Raw genomic sequence first — 21,196 nt, 5'->3', positions numbered from 1 at the left:
ACTTGCATATAGACAACTAGAATTTTTTTCTTCTGAATGAAAAGCAGTCCCTTTATTGCAAAAATCAATTGTGAATGCAGTTTGCAAAACAAACTGATTTTAAAAACAATTATTAGACTAATTGGTTGTTAAGTTTTGAAGCTCTGTAATCAGGCTTAATGTGGATGGCCTCACAACCTTAATTACTTAATAGTGTGCTTAATGGTTTTACTAAGGTTCAATTACTGCTGTTGGTATAGTGAGGGATGCCAACAATACCTGTTGAATAGCACATACTGCAGCATTTAATTTAAAAAAGTCTTCATATATAAGCAATATTAATGGCAGTGCTAATATTTGGCTTTCCCAGCTGTCACTATCTCCAGCTGTGTTTTCTTCCCTTCCACATCTTCATGTTTCAGGATTTTCCATACCTCATCTCCCACCTCCTGCTACGCTAAGAATTTTTTCCTGTGGTTGATATAAACTTCTTTTGTCTCTCCATGCATCTGATGGGTGACTAATGATGACTGTACCCTCTCTCATTAGTCTGTATTTCACTCCTTGCTGTAACAAGCCAGTAAGAAATCCATTTCTGGTTACTGAGGGAAAAGAACATGACTGCTGAAACAGCACACGGCAGACACATCAGCCTTTCTGCTGGACTCCTAAGATAGAAGGGATGGGCCCTGGTTACAGTGTATTTCTACTTGTCTAGATTTTCTTTTGTCTTAAGAAAAGGTAGGAAAGTTGGAGGGAAAGATAAAACAGGAAATGAGAGAAATCGAAATAAAAATATGGGTGTCAGTAGAAGGCAAAAAAGAAGGAAAGGGAAAGCTGTCTTTGGGAAAGAAGAGGATAGATAAAGCTTGAATGACAGACTGTAGAGTTTATTTAAATTTGTCTTTGATCGTGCAAGTGATATTCACTTTGAGAACAGTCCTGGATACAATCCCAGTACTATTGGCCATGCTGTTGGCAGATCAGCACCTTTGTATGCTGTGGATCTTATATTCAGGATGAATACAGAAATGGGGATCTATACAGGGAAGGGTGTGAAGGTGTTTTCTGCTCTGCTGATTTTTCTCTAGAACATATAAATTAATATTTTTGTTTGCCTGTTGCCAAATTTAATGGCATGAAGCTGTGTGTGTGTGTATGAGGTGTTAGGTTGGCTCTTAGGAAAAGGTTTTTCATCCAGAAGATGGTTGGGCACTGGAACAGACTCCCCAGAGAAGTGGTCACAACACCAAGCCTGACAAAGTTCATAAAGCATTTGGATGACACTCTCAGGCACTTGATGTGATTCTTGGGGTGGTCCTGTGCAGGGCCAGGAGTTGGACTTAGATGATCCTTGTGGGTCCATTCCAACTCGGGATGACTCTATGAGTTGTTTTTTAAAGAGTGAAAGTGTTAATGCAGAGCTATGCACTTGCACCTTTCCTCCTTGCTCACAACCCTTAATAAGAACAAAAAGCAATATTATTAATATTCAGATATACTTAAAACATCATCACAGTTGTCATTTAAAGTGGCACTAATATCATCAGTAGTTATTCTTTGTATGCAGTTTTCAACACAAAAACCTTATAGCCCCTCGCAAATGTAGTGGAAATTTACTGCTGCTTGTATTCCAGAATGGTCATATTGGGATACTGAAAGCTTTGCAGACTTTATTCTAAATACTGGACATTGTTACAGAATAAAACATTGTGAAATAAATCTAGTTATGAGGTGGCTCTGGAATAATTACTTCATTTACAAGTAACTGTTCTGGAGCAATTAGTTGGTATAATACCATGCAATAATCCCCTTATAATTTCCAGCATACAGCTAACTGGTGCTTTACTTCCTTATAGCTGAAGTGGAATACAGAAGCCTCAGCAGGGGTGAAACACATTTGTATATGAAAGCTGAGTGTATGTGCTAGTAGCAGCTACGTGAGCATGTTGGCACATTACTTACATGAGAGATGGTGTCAAATTCTAGGGAAATGTAAGTTTTTTCATGGATGAAGAAACAGTTAATTGCTTCTATGATTTTGGACTCAGTTTAGGATGTTGATTTAAGTGATGATTTCTGAAATAGCTAAAATTGAAGGTTTATGTGTGCAGATCAAAGTCTGCCCAGGTTCTGGAGATGTTGGTTGGAATATGCTGCTGGTTTCATGTGGTTTCATGCTGGAAATCAAGAGAGGTAGAACTGCATCATTTTATTCAGGCAACTTCTTTTCAAAATTGTTTCACAAACAGAAGAAATGGAAGTCTATTTTCACTGTCCTTTGTCATTCTCTTGATTTTGCTTGATTTCTAAAACTCAATTCAGTATAATTCTGTAGAAAATACGCAAGATCTGATAGAATGAAATAAAACACTAATGAGTAAGAAAAGCAAGCATGAATTTGCTTCTTGAGATCTAATTTTTTTATATTAGTACTTATTTTCTAAGTTTTTGTTTGGACAAATTGCAGGGGTGTTTTTTCTAGTACATTGCTACTTTAAGGCATGGACTTATACTTTCAGGAGACAGTTTGAAAAGAGCAGCATTTAAAAATACTTCCTCTGCCAAACAGAAAAATACCGTTCCAGGCAAGTGTTATGGAGAACAAAACTACACAGTGATTTTTCCAGAGTGCCTAAAATAGAAACTTGACATGAAGCAAAATGCTCCACCCAGATTTTGTTTATACTGTGTGGAAGTCTGGTCCTGACTGTATTGTACAGTGCAAAAAAATTTGTAACGCAGTATTTTCCCCAGCTGGATGCTCTTATGCTTTAAGAAGCTGCATGTAATAATTTTAACTCATACTGTCATGCTCCATTCCCTGTGTTGATAACTGTGCTGGTTTTGGCTGAGGTAGAGTTAATTTTCTTCGTAGTAGCTAATATGGGCCCCTGTTTTGGATTTGTGTTGGAAGCAGTGCTTAAGCTGCCTTAAATTTAGGAGTAAGGAAAGTAACAACTCAGGATGATGCCCGTGTTCTCACTGTGAATGTGAGAGGAATGCATTCACTGCTTCCTGTGGGCAGGCAGGTGTTCAGCCATCCCCAGGAGAACAGGGCTCCATCATGTGTAACAGTGACTTGGGAAGATGAACACCACCACTCTGAAGGTTCCCCCTCCCTTTCTTCTTCTTCCCCCAGGTCTATATGCAGAGCATGACACCATATGGTATGGGATGTCCCTTTCATCCCTTGGGATTGACTGCCTTGGCTGTGTCCCCTCCCAGCTCCTCAGGCATCTCCAGCCTGCTTGCTGGTGGGATGATGTGAGAGGCAGAAGAGGCTCTGGCTCTGTGTAAGCACTGCTCAGCAGTAACTGAAACATCTCTGAGTTATCAACACTGTTTCCAGCAAAAATCAAAAACATGGCCCCGTACCAGCTACTATGAATAAAATTAACACTGTCCCAGCCAAAACCAGCACAATGACCAAACCGTAAATTTGATTATAAACAACAGAGAAGTTTAAACTGAAGTGGTAGACACTGTCATGTGTTGAAGCCTGCTGGAATCTGTGCTTGGAGCTGCCACATGTTGAAGCTAAAGACAAAGCTGAGGAATAGATGAAGGGAATGAGAAAGCTCTCCAGTGTATTTTTTTGGCATTGTTGCTTGGGTCTTGAGGAAACATAATGCAAAAAAAAGAAACTTTACTGTAACAGCATCAGACTGCAAGATTAGGCTCTATTCAGTACACAGTGGAACATATGCTTCAGCCTTTGGAAGAATTGAGCTCTTATCTAAATTGGTAGGCTTATGGTTCGGGTTCTTGCATAGCAGCAGTAATTCCCCAGAGCAGCACAAACCCCTTTTGATAGCGAATTATGGTGTTGTGTTACACAGCCAGTTACGTGCACAGTGCTCACTTGTTTGTTGGTTTGAATTGACCTTGCACAGATCGCAGAGCCGTGTACTTAGAAGTTAGGGAATGTAAGAGCTAAGGTGACTTTACAGTTCTAATTCATTCCTGGGCATTAATTTTTCAAATCTTTAATTGCATTATCTCATCTGCCTGTGTTCCTCACTAAGCCAGAGCTTACTTAGTAGCTCAGGAAGAAAGGGGCTCACTTTACATCTGCAGATCTTCAGTATTGTCAGGCAGCTGACATAAGTGCTGCATAATAGATGAGCCCTGTTCTAAAGGAAAAAGGATCTTACGTTTTTGATGCATGTTGCTCTCTCTTACTGGAATGCTTCATAAAGAAATTCGTTAATTCAATTTCACAGCAAACCTAGTCAATTTGGTGAAAGGGAGTGTTGCTATTACTTTATCAGTGGGTGGGCAAACTGTAGAGATACCAAAGAGGTGTCAAAACAGTCTGCTCATCTTGAGTGCCCAGTGTCCGAAGCTTTATACATGGCTCATGTTAGGCTTAGTACAGAGCTCTTACTGGCTTTGATTGCAGAGGTAGTATTTCTTCAGCAGTGAAGACACAGAGTTTGGACTACAATCCAAATGTGCAGTTACTCAGTGAAGAGCCTGGCTTGAGCATTTTGCACAACTTCATGCTAAGCAAAGGAACAAATTGGGTTTCTCAGCATTTTGCTCCATTTACTCTGTCCCTGCACCCTCTCTTACCATCACTTGCTTGCTTCCGTCATCAGACAGTCCTGCTACTTGAGTGAAGTGTGTGATTGCACAGGGAAACCAATCTAAGTGTCAGTTATTGCTGTTTAATGATGCTGCTGTGGTGGGGCAAAAGCTGCATCAGCCAGATCAGTTCTTTGATATGGTTTGTTGTCTGGCTGCACGAACAGTTGCATTGGCATAAATGGAAGCTCCAAGTTTTGCCTCTGGGAGGGTGGGAACTGCCCGAAGCAAATCCAGAAACAATTGAAGAAGCACTGCTGCCAAATATGCAGCCTCAGTCAAATTAATTTTGCTTACTCTCCCTCCCACCCCCCAAGTCATCTTCTTTCTGCTGTAAGAAACAAGGCATGAGTCCCAGGAAGTGAGAACGAGATCTTAGTGATAAGTGTTGTGACATAAACCTCTTGTACCCCTAGATCATGTCCTGGGCATGTCTTGAAATAACAGCCTTGTGGGAAAGGTGGGCACACATTCCTCCAGCCCTGGCTTTGCACTCTGGTTCCCATTTCTTGTCCATCAAGTTTCTACCTCCCTTCCCTTAAGTTACTAGTCTTACTTCCTTGTCTCTTATCTCTCAGCCTTCCATCTCTTCTTGCCCAGCTTGATGGTTCCTCTTTCTGCTCTGCCACCTGCAGCGTTTTCAAATGAGTTACTCTTGGAAGTGGGACTGAGTTACTCTTGGAAGTGGGACTGTGCACAGTACTGATGGCTTTCTCTGTCTCAAAACACGCTCAGCAAGGAAGGACTCTTCGATCTGTAGTTGCTATGCTTTCTGTCGGATACTGGGCAGTTGCAGATGGAGGGTGTTTGCAAGGTTTTAGCTCAGCCACCTTTGGGCAGATTGTCACACAAGATAGAAAAAAGTGTGTTGACATGTACAAGCTAACATGTTAAAGGACTTCTTTCTCCAGCACATTTGAAACCCCTCTTACAGAACTGAAGAAGCTAGGCCTTGTCAGATAAGAGGACCAGAATTAAGTGTAGGAGGAAAATAGATGTCTTTGCCAACTTAACTCTCGAAAACAGCTGATCTACTTTGCTTGACACACCCTCACCCTCATCCTAATGAAGAATCACAGCTTTTCCTGCTTGTGTTCTAAGGACTGCTTTGGCAAATTTTTGTAAGAAAGTGAAAGATTTGTTACTACAATAGAAATACTTTCTTTCTTTGCATTACTATGGTATGTAGACTTCAGCTTTCACAATTAATGATCTCATTAACTATTAGTTTGTCCTATTTACAGGTGCTTATTTTGATCAGCTGTCATGCTTAGTGCTACAAACATAGTGTTCACTAGAGTTTAGCCTTTTGTATCTGTTAAATTCTGTTAATTCAGGTCTGCTAAAACTTTGACATAGTTTGAGTAGACTTCTTCAATACAAACTTCAGGATTTCAATATTGCTTATGGCGTTCAAAAAGACTTTTGTCCTGTGTGTTCTTGACAATGTTTGGGAAGAGATACAGAGCAGACTGGAAGGCTTTTTTTACTTTATTGTAATGAATAGCAAACCTATTCAGTATTGATTTATCTGGGATTTAGTTTTGTAAACTTTACAGAGGTCCCTGGAAGTGTTCAAGGCCAGGTTGGATGGGGCTTTGAGCAACCTGGTCTAGTGGAAGGTGTCCCTGCCCATGGCAGGGAGTTGGAGCTAGATGATCTTTAAGGTCCCTTCCAACCCAAACAGTTCAGTAAGTCTATGACTTTGATATGTTTTTCTATAAGAAAAGTAATTTAAGTCTGTAGGGAAAGAAGTGGAGTGGAGCCCATAGGCATTTGATTACTTTGTGCACTGTGATATTTTCTGTTCTTTTGTGCTCAGTGAAGAAAAGACTGCACACAGCATGGTACTTGCTTTGTCTTTGTTATGTTTTATTCAGGCCTAAGTTTACACTTGTAATTAGTGTTCAAGAAAGCCAAGTACTGCACATATTGGCCATGTTAAATACAAATGCAAGTTAAATACTTCTTTTTAACAAAAGGTTGTATTTTTCATGTATCTTGTTAAGTACAGCTATTCCAAGGAAGATGGTTCTGGTCATACCATCAAGTTTTACATGAACAATTTATAAGTAAAAATTCATTAAGGCACATGTATCCTGTGAACAGTATACATGTTACTATTTAAAAAATTGTAAATCAAATTAGTGTAACTAGAGAGTATTTGGTGGGTTTTATTATATGCTTTTATAGGTAATCAGTTCTCTAATTGTAACCACAGATGTCAGCAAGTTCTAAAAGGGCAAAATTACTTAATTCAGAATTTTTTTTCCCCCCTCTTTGGACAAGTGGGCTGTGAGGCATGTAATAATGTCCTACTTCTTAAATTGCATGTTTTTTTAATAGTTGGAATTTAATCCACACTTGTATTTCTTCTCTTGCTTCTCCTGACATCCCCCAAATATATGTGTGTGTTCTATGGGAATTAGGACTCATTGAAGCAGTGCACCATTTCCTGAATTTAAAAATTGAATGAAATATTTTTCAAATAATCACTAGCTTTGATGAAAAACATACCTGAAAGGTTTAACACAAGCAACTGAAAAGATGCAGGACCTTCTCTGTCTGACAAAGACATCAATAGCCTTAAAAAGCAAAGGATGAGAAGCAGCATCTCCGGTTAGGGCTGGTTGTCCTGATCAGTGGGATCTTTCCTGCCTGAGAGGCTGTGGCCCAGAGTCCCACACAATTCATTCCTTCTCATAGTGGTACTAGTTTTGGGTTGACTTTCTGCTTAGCAGGTTTCTGTGAAGGTGGGTGATGTTCGTAAGGAGTTTAGGCAGATTCTGGTTCTCATAATGTTCAGTGGGTTGCTCTCTTATACCTCTTCTTGGTTTTTTACTGAGAATATGGGACAGTACAGAGTGTAGTTGTAATAGTTTTACCTGGTTTTGCAAAAAGATGGTGATTGTCAAAACGAAGCTTGACATAAACACACTGGCATGAACACTTGAGAACATACTTGATATGTACAGGACTGTAAAAAGCTTATGCTCACAGTATCTCGAGTATGCTTGTAAACATTTATTGTGCCTTTTTTGGGTTTATTTTGATCCTGGCAGAGCCAACAGTGCGGGCAGAGCTGATGGAACAGGTGCCTCATATTGCTATGTTCTGTCAAGAAAACAGACCTTCAATCCCATATGCTTTTTCCAAATACTTACTACCTATTGTGGTGCGATACCTCGCAGACCAGAATAACCAGGTAAGTGTCTTCTATCAGGAGTTTACTAGCTAGTTGAATAGCTGGTGTGATGCCAAATTATTTAAATTCAGCATCATATGATTTAATGACAACATTGAGTAGTAGTGAAAAACCTGACTCCTTGGTATAATTAATTCAGATTTTTAATGCCGTTATGTACCTTCATGACCAGTTCTTTGTTTATCAATCTGATGAAGGTTTTGGATTGAACTCTTGTGGTTTGTTTCTCTTCATGTAAAAGTTAGATTGCCCAAAGCTTTGTAGAGGCTTCTCCAGTCATTTCAGACTTGACTAATGCTAGCTGATACATTATTTTCAATATTCTGCTAATTCATGTGTAATACAGCAACCATACTTCTGCTTGATGTTTTTTTGCTAGAGAGATTCTTTTCATTGTCTTAGCCTCTGTTGATACTCCATACTTCATTTGGCTGGTGAGCTCTGAAACAAAGAGCTCAAAGGTGTTTTCAAAATTGCTGAATTGCAGTATATGTAGTCTCTTGCTGTATGTAATGTTTTCTGATGATATTACTCTTTTGAGAGGCAGAGGTTAGCCAGTTATGAAGTCAATTATTAATGAGTATCTTATTTTTGTACAATTTTTTTTAAAATGGGACTAAGCAAAATTGTGTCTCCGAATTTAAAATGCATTAGAAACAAATGCAGTTATTCCTTGCCAGCCAAGCTTGTTAATCTCAGAAAAAGAGGATTTGTTTAGTAAAATTCACATTCCTATGTTACTCTCAATTAATTGTGCTGCTTTTCTTTGTGTATTGCATGAACTATGCCATGACTACTCCTGTTGCCATTGCTGTCCCATGTTTTGGGAAGTATGGAGGTGGACACTTAGAATAGCATTGCCTTAGCTTACAATATGCAGGTGTTCTTGGGTTCAAACACAGTTTGTTTCAAACATGAAGTGTTTGCAAAGTCCTTGTGGAGCACTTGTCTTCTCACTGTGTGCAACTAGTATAGGGGTGTGTCGATATATAGGTACAGCTTCCAAAATACAGGACACATTTAAGCACAAGAACCTCTCTTCAAATTCCTTGGTTCAATTTTTGTCCTTTTATGATAGGTAAGAAAAACAAGCCAGGCAGCATTGTTAGTTCTATTGGAGCAAGAACTCATAGAGAGATACGATGTGGAGACCAAAGTGTGTCCTGTTCTGATAGATCTGACAGCTCCAGACAGCAACGACGATGTGAAGACGGAGGCTGTGGCTGTAAGTAACAGCGGTACCAAATCACAACAGTCTGAAGTCTGTCTGAATGCTTGATATTGCAGTGATGATTGTGTGTCACCAAGTTGCACATCCGTTACTAAAGAGAAAAAAATATATTCTTCTCCATAACAAATCTGTAACTTTCCCTATGCTGTGTTATGCTCCAGTCAAGCTTAGATTTAAATTCAACAGCTTATATAAGCTGTAAAGGAAAAAACCCAGCTGGACAAGACAGCACAGGGGATTAATTTTATTGACTTCTGAAGCATCTGCTGTGTTGGCTTTTTAGTTTTTTACAGGTTTGTCTGTTTGTTTTATGGAAGTTTAAATTGCCGATGTGGAAAATGTCCATCAGTGGAAAAGCTTTGATGCCTCAGTTCTATTGGTCTTTACTGTATGTCTGTTCTCTTTATTGATTTTGTTTTGTTTTATTGGACAAAATAATAAGCATCTGAATTGATTAACTCATGGTTGGTTGGTGGTTTTCTTTTTTGCATTAGACACAACCTTAATAATTAAAATTTATGTTGAATTAAAATAGTAAGCAAATTAGTTAATTTATAAAAGAGAAATGCTAGAAGATGTTTCCCTGTTTCCTTTGAATTGTTGCAATTTATGTTGATGCTTTCTGCTGGGTGAACTTTTTTCTTTTTGCTTGAGAGAGACCTCATCTAATATTTTACTTTCCTGATGTGTCTGGGCTCATAAACAATAACCAGTCCCCAGCACTGTTTCATTTGACACCAAGTTTCTAGTGCTTCTTGATGGAGCTTACAAATACATTAGGAAATAAAGTATAAGCAGAGCAGTTTTACCTGTCTTCATGGTTTTGAAGATATTGAAACTTGACAAAAGTTTCTGTAGCTTATCAACCTCCTAGACATTAGAAAAGCAATCATTTGTTATTGCAGGAGAATGAATTTAAATAATTCTACTGACATGATTAGGAAATTTTAAAATAATTGGTTTACCCTTTTTTTTTTTAAGTTTTATTACAAATCAGAATGAAAGAGCAGTTAGAGGGAAGAGTTCTTTCTTTGGTATGGTGTTTTTTATGGAATTTCATGTTAGGGAGTTGCATATGATCAATGTGGAATGTTGTAATCTTTAATCATACAGAAGTTAGAAGTCTCTTAATCATATTAATTATCAAGAATTTTCTGTTAATTGTATGTGTACGCATTCATTAAGTATTGCAGTAGTGAAAGAATCTTGTACTTGTTTGTTTTTTTTTTTACTTTTTAAGTCTGTTTGGAAAAGTATGAGAGTAATTTCTGAGAGTCTAGTTGTCTCCATTAGTTGGGAATTTGATTTAATTTAGTGAAAGTCCAGTGTCTTCTGCAGCTGTGGTACGTCATGACAAGGAAGTGGGGGAAAAAAACAGCTTTTTGCAGAAGTGGCTGAACCTTTCCAATGCAAAACGCGGGGGGTTGTTTTCAACATTTTTCACAGTTTTCAAGAAAATTATGTGCATCAGAATGAAAAATAAATGTAAAAAGCCTCTGCTTAACTGACACAGAATTGTGTATTGTGCAACCATCCCTGATTAGTGTCTGTCTTGCCATTAGATTATGTGTAAAATGGCCTCCATGGTGGGAAAGGACATCACAGAAAGACTTGTTCTTCCTCGGTTTTGCGAGATGTGCTGTGACTGCAGAATGTTTCATGTTCGTAAGGTATGAATTATGAGCATCTGGTCTAGATTATCTATGAAAGGAGTGTCACAACCTTGGAACTTGCATGTGACTAAATGACTTTACTGCTAGATCTCACTTGTAACATATATTAAGTGAAAGCTATGGGGGTTTCTTTGTAGCTCACATTTCCACAGATTTTTATATTGGGTACTGAGATTTTTTTTTTTCCGGAATCCCTACCTTTATTATTAGAAACAAAGAAAGAATCTCCTTGTCCTTATGCTATAGATATCTGCAGTGTGGTTGGACATATCTCCTTGTGATTGTGTTGGTAGCCATGAAAACATGAACCAGCTGTGACTGATACAAGCTCAGCCACCTGGGCTCTTATTTCTGTGCATAGATGGAGTTAAAGATACTCGTCAAGATGAAGTAAACCAGTACTCCCTCATGGTATTTAGGTGCTGAGGCTGTGTTTTGGTCTCACCCTGCCATTGACTAGGTTATTTCCTGTGATAACTGCTTATGCTCTTTAATTTGACAGCACTTTGAATGCATTTTATGAGAATAAAACTTCCTTTTCATTTAAGTTCTGGGGTTCTTCTGTGATTAAAAAAGACTGATTAATCTTTAGGAAATATTTTTTTTTTTAAAACCACAGGAAGTGATGGAATGGGAAAGTAGCTTATAATGAGTTTGCACCAAAACACATTTTTATGGGTTTTGTTTATTTTTTTCTCTTTGATTTTGCTGTATTAAAACTATTGTCTTAGTTGTTATTTCTTGCATTCTGTCTGCAAGGTATGTGCAGCCAATTTTGGAGACATCTGCAGTGTGGTTGGACAGCAAGCCACTGAAGAAATGCTGGTAAGCCATTTCTGAAAGGGTTTTTCTTTTTAACACAATCCAGTAGTGGAGCTGGACAAGGTAAAGAGGGACAGCTAAAATGATTAGACAACTACTGCATTCCCTTAGTAGGGAAAACAGCTGTGGAGGCAAAGAGTATTTGCAAGTTCAAAAATATGTTAGGCAAGAAGTAGGCAGGAATATGTCTTCTAATGTCCGTAAGTGCAATGAGAGATTGCAGATACAGGGTATAAACTGCTGGAAGCAGTGAGGCTTATGTGGTCTCTTTAAATGACATCACTCAGTGCTACTGTTCATGGATTTAATCTTTTCAAGTCAGTTTTCCTGCCTCAAACAAAGCCTCACTTGCCTTCCCGAAAGGGAGGGGAAGAGAAAGAAAGGTAAAGGAAATAAATGAAGCTGGGCAATAACAAATGAAGTAAAGGGAAGAGAGACAAATTCAAAATGGAAAAGCAGGGAGCTGGATGGAGTGGTGAGAAGAGGATCCTTAACAGTGCCCCCCTTCCCCTGGTGTGTCCAAGGAGCTGGTGGATGCTGCTAGGTTTGGAGACATGACAGGGCTGGGGAGCAGAACTCAGCTTGGCAGTCACTGGGATCCCTTTTCAAGCTTTATCCTCTTGAGGATGTGGACAGTGAGCTTGCTGAGGGCCAGAAGAGGCTGATAAGTCAGTGCCCTGAATTAGCAAGGGGCTTATATAGAGAGAGTGTAGATGACTTCAACAAGAGACTGCAGTGTTTTGCAGTTGTGATATTGGGACAGGTAGACTTACTGTGCCCCTCAGGGCATTTTTTATGTACTTACAGCATTTGCTGCATTTTTCCCTCTGAACTAAGTGATTCAAGCCGTTTGGCAATGAAGTTTAGTTGTGTGGATTTGCATCCCATCTGTTTCTTGATTTGGGATGTAAATTGACTTCTCTCGCACAACTGCCCTTTTAGTGATTAGTGTAATGAATTTGGATTAAAACTTTGTAGAGGGTGTGATTAGGCTATGAAATAAATTTCATTTGAAAGCAACAGCGTGTGGCAGGACAGCTAGGGTTCTCTTTCCATAACAGAGAATGCCATTTTCTGCTCTTTTTGGATTATTATAAAAATAAAAGTAGGCGTGTAAAAAGCTGAATGATAAAATTTCATTTTCTGACATAAAAGCTTTTTTTTTTTTTTTTTTTTTTTCAGTTAAAGGCAAAGTCTAGTAAACTTTGATGCAAGGTATAGGATCAGCTGAACATCAATAATTGCAAACAAAGCTGTAGCAACAGCCATTGCATGACTTACATCTTGTCGCTGTACCTGTTCCAAGCCAAGGCAGGCATGTGATGGACCTGCATGTCTGTGCCTCACCTGCCCTCTGTCCACCCTTACCATTACTGTTTTCAAAAAACCCAAGCATCTGAGCAACTTTAAAGTGCTTCAGTTTTGTTACTAAAACCACTGCTCTGCTCAAACATGTTTTCTCCTGCACCAGATATATTGTTTTTCTCATTCCCCTGTTCCCCTTTGCAGTTCAGGTCCTGCTTTTTAGAGTAGGTGGTGTCAGAAATTGATAAATCTAACAATGAGAAGTTTAGGTGGAAAAGTTTTTCTTTCTGAAGATGATATTCCTTTGCATATCAGTTAGAATCCTACACCTGAAGTGGTCTCTGATAGGCAAAATGTTCATCATAGAGTCAAAAAGTGTTAAGGGCTGGAAGGAACCTTAAAGATCATCTAGTCTCAAGCCCCCCTGCCTTGGGCAGGGACACCTCCTACTAGACGAGGTTGCTCAAGGCCTTATCCAACCCAGCCTTGAACACCTCCACGGATGGGGCATCCACAGCCTCCCTGGACAACCTGTACCAGTGTCTCACCACTCTCACAGTAAAGAATTTTTTCCTAATAATGCACCAGTGTTCTTTATTTTTCTTGTTCCAGCTTTAAAGGAATGGTGTAGACATGAGGTTTTGTCATGATAGGTTTGCTGGGCTTGGGGATATTTTTGGAGTTGGTTTGTTTTGGTGGGTTTTCTTGGGGTGTAGTACACCTTAAAAAGTTAGTATTTCCTTACTGTTCTTCAGACAGGTGAATTTTCCTTATCTGTATCCATAAGTAACATGAAAGCAACTGATTAGAAGGGGTTGTGCTACTGAATGTGTGTTCTTTGTCTTGCAAATGTTAAACTTAACTCCTCTGAGGGTGGAGAACCAGAAGAAGGAAATGAATGTGAAAAAAAAAAACTTGCCTTGAAACAAGTGCTGCCTATTAAGACTTGCAAACTCACTCACTATGTTCCTAACAGCTGCCGAGGTTTTTCCAGCTCTGCTCTGATAATGTGTGGGGAGTTAGGAAAGCCTGTGCTGAGTGCTTCATGGCAGTTTCTTGTGCAACATCACAGGAAGTCCGGAGGACAAAATTGTCAACCCTTTTTATTAATTTGATTAGTGATCCTTCACGATGGGTAAGAATTGCTTTTTATTTCTTGAATAGCTGTCATTTTAAAGGGTTTTGCTGCAGTACTCCTTATAAAACTTCTCATAGGTTTGGATAACCTGTTTCACGCACCTCGAGCAAAATTGTTCTTAGTTTGTCAATGAGTGGAGAGTCCCTCACATTTTCACTGCAGTATGTAAGAAAAACTGTGTCAGTAGGATAGCTATTTTTAGCTGCAGAACTGCCTGTGAGTTAACATTGCTGAGAATCATTAACAAAACTGGAAAATTAATGTGACTTATTGCATTTCTTCAGGTTCCGTACCACCATGTCTTTTTTGGGGGGAGTGGGGCAGTGGAGTTTGTTGTTGTTTAGGGGTTTGTTTGATTTTGTGGGTGGTTTGGATGTTGTTGGTGGGGATTTTTATTATTTTATTTTTTATTGTTTCTAGTGTGGGATTTTTTTGTTGTTGGTTTTTGGGTTTGTTAGGGTTTTTTAATTTATTTTACTTGTCTTATAGATCTACTCTTAAACCTTAAGTTTGTTATTAAGCAGACTGCCTCTGAGAACCAAGGATCTTATGCATAGGAGCATGAGCTCTTGTATCTTGGAAAGTCATGCAAGTTGTAGCCCAGCAGAATTAATCAAATAAGAAAAATTGAGATAGAGAATTGTTGACAAGGGGAGAATAAATAATAGGAGACAGGAGGAGCAAATGTACAATATAACCAATTAGTAAAGGGAAAGAAATGTAGAGCTTATCAGTCAAACTTCTGGAAGTGAAATGTCTCTTCGCTGTAAATGATTCTTTCCTTTCAAGTTTTAAAATTCTCAGCTGAGCTTTCAAATATACCTGTTTCTACTATTTTAACAGGTTCTGATTTCTCTGGTTGTGGGGAATAGGCCTGTCAACTCGGTTACCTATGATTTAACTGGTTTTACCCTGCTTTTTTCTTTTTCTTAACTTTTTTTTTTTTAACTTGGCACTTTAATGTATACGGCTGACTGACTCTTTCCAGACAAAAGCCTCTGTTCTTACTTCCTTAGTACACTTATGAGCCTTCCAGTTCCTAGTAGCTCACATTTTATGTTTCATAAGACAGCAAAATTTATATATATAACTTTATTTTCCCTTTGGACCCTTTCCACTAGGTCCGCCAAGCAGCTTTTCAGTCTCTGGGGCCTTTCATATCAACTTTTGCTAATCCATCCAGCAGTGGCCAGTACTTTAAAGAAGAAGATGGCAAAAACACAGAAGATTGTGGTTCTACACAGGAAAATAGGTAAATTTGCAAAATCTACAAACTTGTTTTTTCTCCTTGTTTTTCTTCTGTATAAACTGCAAGTTTCGAAAATTAACTTACTTGGATAAATTGAGTATCTTGTTATATGGAAAGATCTGCATAATCTCATTTTAAGAGACCGAAATTTTCAGTTATTTGCTGAAAATACAAGTTACGATACCTTCTGTGGTGAAATGACTGACTTGATAGACAAGGGAGAACAGTGTATACTGTCTACCTAGACTTCAGGCAGACTTTTGACATGGTCTCCCATAAGAACCTCATAGAGAAGGTGGTGAAGTTGGGTTCGATGAGCAAACAGTGAGGTGGATTGATGGCTGCTGAATGGCTGGGCCCATTGATCAGTGGTGCAATAACTGGTCATGTAACTCAAGGGTCAATACTGGGTCCAGTCCTATTTGGATGGTGGAACAGGTTTGCTGATGACATAAAATTGGGAGGAGTGGCTAATTCACTAGAGGGTAATGCTGCCATCCAGAGGGAGGCATGGACATACTGGAGAGAGTCCAGTGAAGGGTCACAAGATGATGGACTGGAGCATGTCTCCTCTGAGGAAAGGCTGAGAAAACTGGGACTTCAGCATGGAAAAGAGAGGGGTTAATGGGATCTTATCTATGTCCATAAATACCTGAAGGGAGAGTGCAAAGAGGACAGAGACAGGCTCTTTTTAGTGGTGCCCAGTGACAGGGTCAGAGGCACTGTCCACAATCTGAAACACAGGAGGTTCCCTCTGAACATCAGGAAACACTTTTTTTTACTGTGAGGATGATCAAGCACTGATGCAGGTTGCCCATGGAGGCTGTGGAGTATCCATCCTCTGAAATATTTGGAAGCTGTTTGAACACAGTCCTGGGCAACGGGCTCTGGGTGTCACTGCTCGAACAGGGGGTTTGGCCCAGATAGCTTCGAGAGGGCCCATCCAACCTTGATCATTGTGTGATGCTATGATTTTATTTTTTTTTTGTTATGGTGTAAGTAAATGCACTTTGATAAATAACAAATTGATAGCATGTGTTTGAATTTTCAAGAGCATCTGTTTGCAACAAGTTTATTTTGGTTTGTAAATGTTCATTTGCTTTGGCACTCAACAGTGAACAAGTCAGGACCACGGAAGATGTCACAACAGAGGAAGAGCACAACAGGACAGAGGATCTGTCTTCACATGTTGATAGTGATGATCTTGCAACAAAACTTGAAAATGCCATGGAAGATCGAAATACAGTGTCAAATAACTCCCAGAGGGAAAGTGATTACCAGACTGAGTCATCCTTCCATTGCACTTTATCTTCAGAATCTTGTGGGGAAATGGCGGATGAGAATGAGGAAAGTTCTCATTGCTGTACAGCAGGTCTGCAGGAGGCTGGGCTGAATTCACAGGAAACCTCTCTTTCAGAGCAGGAATTGTACAACTCTTTCCATTTCTGGAGGACTCCACTTCCTGAAATAGATATTGACTTTGAGCTTCAGCAGACTTCTGATATAAAACTCGATAGAGAAATACAGGAACTCACTATGCCAGTGTCTCCAAGCATTCCTATGGCAACAAGGAAAGAATTAGAAGAAATGATAGAAAATTTGGAACCCCATATAGATGATCCAGATGTTAAAGGTATGGTAAAGACACTGAAGCATTTTTAGTGTTTGGAGGTATGCATATGTCACTTTACCTGGGCTTTAATCTCTTAGTGGTTTTAAAAGTCAGAAATTCTATTTTCTCCTGTTGTCAAAGAGGTTGAGGAAAACTGATGTGAAATCAATTGTGAAAATGGATGGCAAACTAAAAGAGAATTTGTATTTCTGTAAAGATCTTTAATAGGAGTATGAATCCTTCTGTAAACTGAATGCACATGCAGTTAGTAGTATAAGGTTCTGATTGCCTGTTTTGACAGTATAATCAAATAGATGGTTCAAAGGCATAAGCTGTTGATAAGCAAGTTTATTTCTAATTAGCACACATGAAAAATAAGGCAGATTAATAGGAGTCTTTTTTGAAACTGTGATTAAAGGTTTTCTTTTTGTGCATTATCCATTTTATTTTTGATGAATTAGTCTTCTCCATTTTTTTCTGCAAGAGCTTTATTATTGCAGTCTCATGTTGTCAACTTCAATATGACAAGTTTGTTGGATCAGACTGATAATTGATCCAAGCTGAATTCTTGAAGTGAACACACATCCTCCATTTTAAAAGCTCTTGAAGGGTGAAGAAGGGTTTTTATAAGTATGACAAGCTGGTGGAGCAGCACCTCAGAAACATGTCATGGGCTAAAAGGACTTGGCTCATTTACACCTACTTACTGGAAATAGGTTTCTCTTGGTATTCATATGCTGAATATATGGTAAGGCACGTCAAGCTTGAGCATCACAGTCAGAAAGTCCAGAGGTACCACTAAGCCATGTTATTCCAGAGCTGAAGAATCTCTAGGAGGAAGCATATCTCTTTACGAGAAAAAATAGGAAGGAAAAGAAGGGACAAGTTGGGGGAAAACATTTTTGAATAAGCTGATACTGCTTTTGGCATATTTTTATTGTTAGTAGGCTGATATGCTAATAACTTTTCTTAAATCTACTTTGAGCTACTTCTATTTAATCAATTGTGAAGTCAACAGATAAAATTTTGTTGCTTTAGGAGTGCTTTGGGCACTCTAAGGAAAGAGGTAGGAAAACAATTTCAGGCTTGCTAATTATCTCATTCTTCACAGAACCCATCCCTGAAGCTGACTGCTAAAACTCACACTGCTGTTTAGGTCTACTTTGTAAAACTTTGTTTTATCTAGTTGTAGAACATATCTTAAACACACTGATTTATGTAAACATGCATATGTACTTGTACATCTAGAATTACCCTGTGTTATGAGGTTGTTCCTCTCATGTGTGTTCATGTCTTGTTTCAGAACAGGTTTTTGGATTTTTTGTTTGTTTGCAGTTCTCTTGACTGGGTGCCAGGAGGTTTTCTGTGCAGTTGTTTACCAAAGTTTGTGCATTTCAAGAGAAGAAAATTATTACTAGGATGTCAACACCATGGATTCCCAGTGATCATAAGTTAGGAAAGACTTGAATTAGAGTTAGCAGTGCCATATATTCTAATTAAAGGTGGGAGTGGATGGTCTTGATTACTCAGTCACGTTTGTACTCCATTCAGTACCTCTGGCTTGGGCAAGGCTGTGTAGTGAAAACGTTCCTAGTTTTCCTCTGGCCCGTGATCTCATTATTCCGTCTAAATTCTTGAGAAGCTGGAATTTAACAACATGCCTGTTTCGATTTGGTGATGTTGTCATTTTAAGTTTACACCAAGTGCAGATAGTATTTATTTTGCATGCTTGTCTCAAACAATGAAGTGCATGTAGAAGTAGGTATCCAGCCTTTAGTCTCTGAGTAGCTGTCTTAATGCCTGTGCTTTCAACATTACAGTTGATAAATTGTGGCAGACAAAACATAGATTTGGTCTGAGGGTGATCCAGAAGATCAGAGCTGTGACTGCCTCCTTGCTCCTGGCAATACCAGGAATTAAGGCTTCCATCTTCACCATCTAAAATTGTTGCTTATTGATGATATAAATATTCACTCCAGAGATAACCTTAATTTCTTGTTTTCATAGAAATGTTATGAAATTACTTAATTTCACAGATAATTTTGTCTCTAGTGTATATGGCTTACACATGTTTGCCAAACAGCCCTGGTCCCATATGGTCCATAGGGTCTTTCCCACCTGTGCCTCCCCCTCCCCACAAGGCTAGCTATTACATTTTTATGAGTGTTGTACTGTGAGTGGGCTGGTTCCTGACAGCAAACACCAAGCTAGGGATTTTTCTTCCTCTCTGTCTTTCTTTTTAAATCCCTGTGACCTTTTTCTTGCACTTACTTTCTTCATTGATTTGCTGTCACCTAAGTCCTGGACTCCTGCTTCCATGCCGTGCTCTTGTCTTTATTGCTGTCAAGGGATGGAAGGGGAAGATACTGTGTTCTCTGTGGTGGGTAAGCGAATGCCTGCTATGGGAGAGCTCCTGTAACAAACTGGCCAGGCATCCTAGAGGCATCACAGGATGAAGTGGGGGTGAGTTAGCAAAAGCGTGCTTTGGGGATGAGGCTGTAGTGTATGATGTTATGCATGTGTCAATAAGGTTAAGTTGTTCAGATAACCTTAACTCTGGCTGTACCTCGTCTCTCTGTGCTTGACTCTGCAAATTCAGCAGGCTTCTCCTAACGTTTTTGTTTGGGTTTTTTTTTTAAATATTTTCTAAACTTAGAAAAAGAAGAAAATTAATTCCTGTAGTGTGGAACCAGGATCATGTTTGAACCAGGATCATTGGCACAGTGGTTTTGAAGTCTTTAAAGATCACACTGAATTTTTATTATTTGACTCTGCAGAATAGCTAGTGATGGTAATAAGGTGATGTTCTTCCTTGTACAATTAGTGGAGGTTGATAATTTCAATTTTGCTAGTTAGTTTCAAAGCCAGTCCCTGACAGTTGAAGCAAGTGTGGAGTTTTGGTGCTGAAGTTCAACCAACAATGATTCTTTCTGAGTCAATAAAGTATGGTTTTGTTGGTTTCATTGGGTTTTTTTTGGTGTGGGTTGTTGTTTGTTGTTGTTCCTTCCCCCCCACCCTACCCTCTGCTTTGATCTGTATCACAGTATCACTGAATCACTGTTCATCCTTAGCAACTACTATATATTTGTACCCCTATCCTGTCCTTCCATGTGTATTTCCCTTCCTATTTTTTTAATTTCTCTTCCTTCCTGGATTTAGCATTCCTCTATTTCACATCTCACTTCATCCTTCTGGCCTCTCCTGTCCTTCATCCCCACGTTTTAGGACTGCAGAATTGACAAGAAGCTGAGGAAATGCACATTTGTGTCATATTTCTTCTAGGGCAGGCAGAGGAAATCAGAACACATGTGGTCTTCATCCTGTTAAACCCCTAAGCAAGGGTGGTCCAGGTGTGTGCAGGCTGACAGTGGAGCATAGGTGGGGAATATGTCTTGGAAAATTCCCAATTACTGCTGTAGATACCTTCACTCTTGTTACTAGAAGAGTAAATCTTTGGAGCTCTGTGTGGATTTCTCAGTAAATACATATACAGTGTTGAAGCAGTATGTGTTTTTACCCAGTCAGGGTAAGCTTTCTTGACTTTTCAGTGAAAATGAGTGGATACATTTGTCATGAAGTTGTCCTTCATGAAAGAAGTCTTCAAGAAAAATGTCTCCTTAATGTGCAGCAGAGTAGAATTATTTCAGATTTTCTGGTTTGATTAAATGAGAATAATTTGGAAATCAACCAGGCATTTCTTGCCCTAGCAGGTGTTCTGAAATGACCACCTATTTTTTATGGGGTTTGGGGTGATTTATTTAACTTTTAAGTTTTGGAGAAATTTATTAACCTTGATCTTTTTTATTTTCCTGGGCCTTAAAGTACATAGGTTTATTGTCAGTGAAGTAACACCCTGAGAGAGAGATCATAGCAAGCTTTTATTAACCTTAAAAATTGTAACATCCTTAATTTCTATATATTTATATATTTTTTATATATATATATAAATATATATATTTCTATATATTTATATAGAAATTATACATTTTAATGGATATTACATATAGATATATTAAAACTATATATTTTAATATAATCTGTTTTGTAGTGGAAGTATTAGTATGATGATTATGTTTTTAAGTTTTTAATTATTTTTTTTCTGTTGAGGTGAATTACAGAAATATAATAAGACTATCTTTGGGTTACTCTATCAGAAATTTGATGCAGTTAGAAAATTAGCATTGCATGTTGTAAAGAATTATCTTTACTCCTGCTCATCAGACTCTACCTAGAAACCAGTGAACCTGTAGTATATTTTCCAGTTTTTGCTAGCAGCAGTTGAGTTATAATTTTTTAGGCTTCTTGTAATAGTTGTGTTGCATATATGTTTCTTTTATCTATGAATGAGTCCAACTTTCTGTGTTTAATTCTTGTTAACAACCATATTAAAAC

General features: G+C 38.6%; 1 protein-coding gene and 1 non-coding gene across 12 annotated transcripts in view; both read left to right on the top strand.

Annotated features, from left to right (window-relative positions):
* Nucleotides 1-21,196, top strand: part of PPP4R1 (protein phosphatase 4 regulatory subunit 1) — a 65,246-nt gene that overhangs the window by 29,320 nt on the left and 14,730 nt on the right. For all 11 annotated transcript variants that reach the window (XM_032688339.1, XM_032688366.1, XM_032688349.1 and 8 more), the window contains 7 exons: nt 7,632-7,774; nt 8,853-8,999; nt 10,568-10,675; nt 11,438-11,503; nt 13,782-13,940; nt 15,065-15,195; nt 16,308-16,825. In XM_032688339.1, coding sequence (XP_032544230.1) covers nt 7,632-7,774; nt 8,853-8,999; nt 10,568-10,675; nt 11,438-11,503; nt 13,782-13,940; nt 15,065-15,195; nt 16,308-16,825 — 1,272 coding nt within the window. The remainder of the gene's footprint in view (nt 1-7,631; nt 7,775-8,852; nt 9,000-10,567; nt 10,676-11,437; nt 11,504-13,781; nt 13,941-15,064; nt 15,196-16,307; nt 16,826-21,196) is intronic.
* On the top strand, nt 2,908-3,011 carry LOC116781228. The gene has a single exon (XR_004354823.1). It is a non-coding gene; the product is annotated as a U12 minor spliceosomal RNA (small nuclear RNA).

Source organism: Chiroxiphia lanceolata, chromosome 1 (genome assembly GCF_009829145.1).
Source record: "Chiroxiphia lanceolata isolate bChiLan1 chromosome 1, bChiLan1.pri, whole genome shotgun sequence".
NCBI lineage: Eukaryota > Metazoa > Chordata > Aves > Passeriformes > Pipridae > Chiroxiphia > Chiroxiphia lanceolata.
Note: the sequence above shows the minus strand (reverse complement) of the source record. Positions and strands in the feature narration are given on the sequence as shown.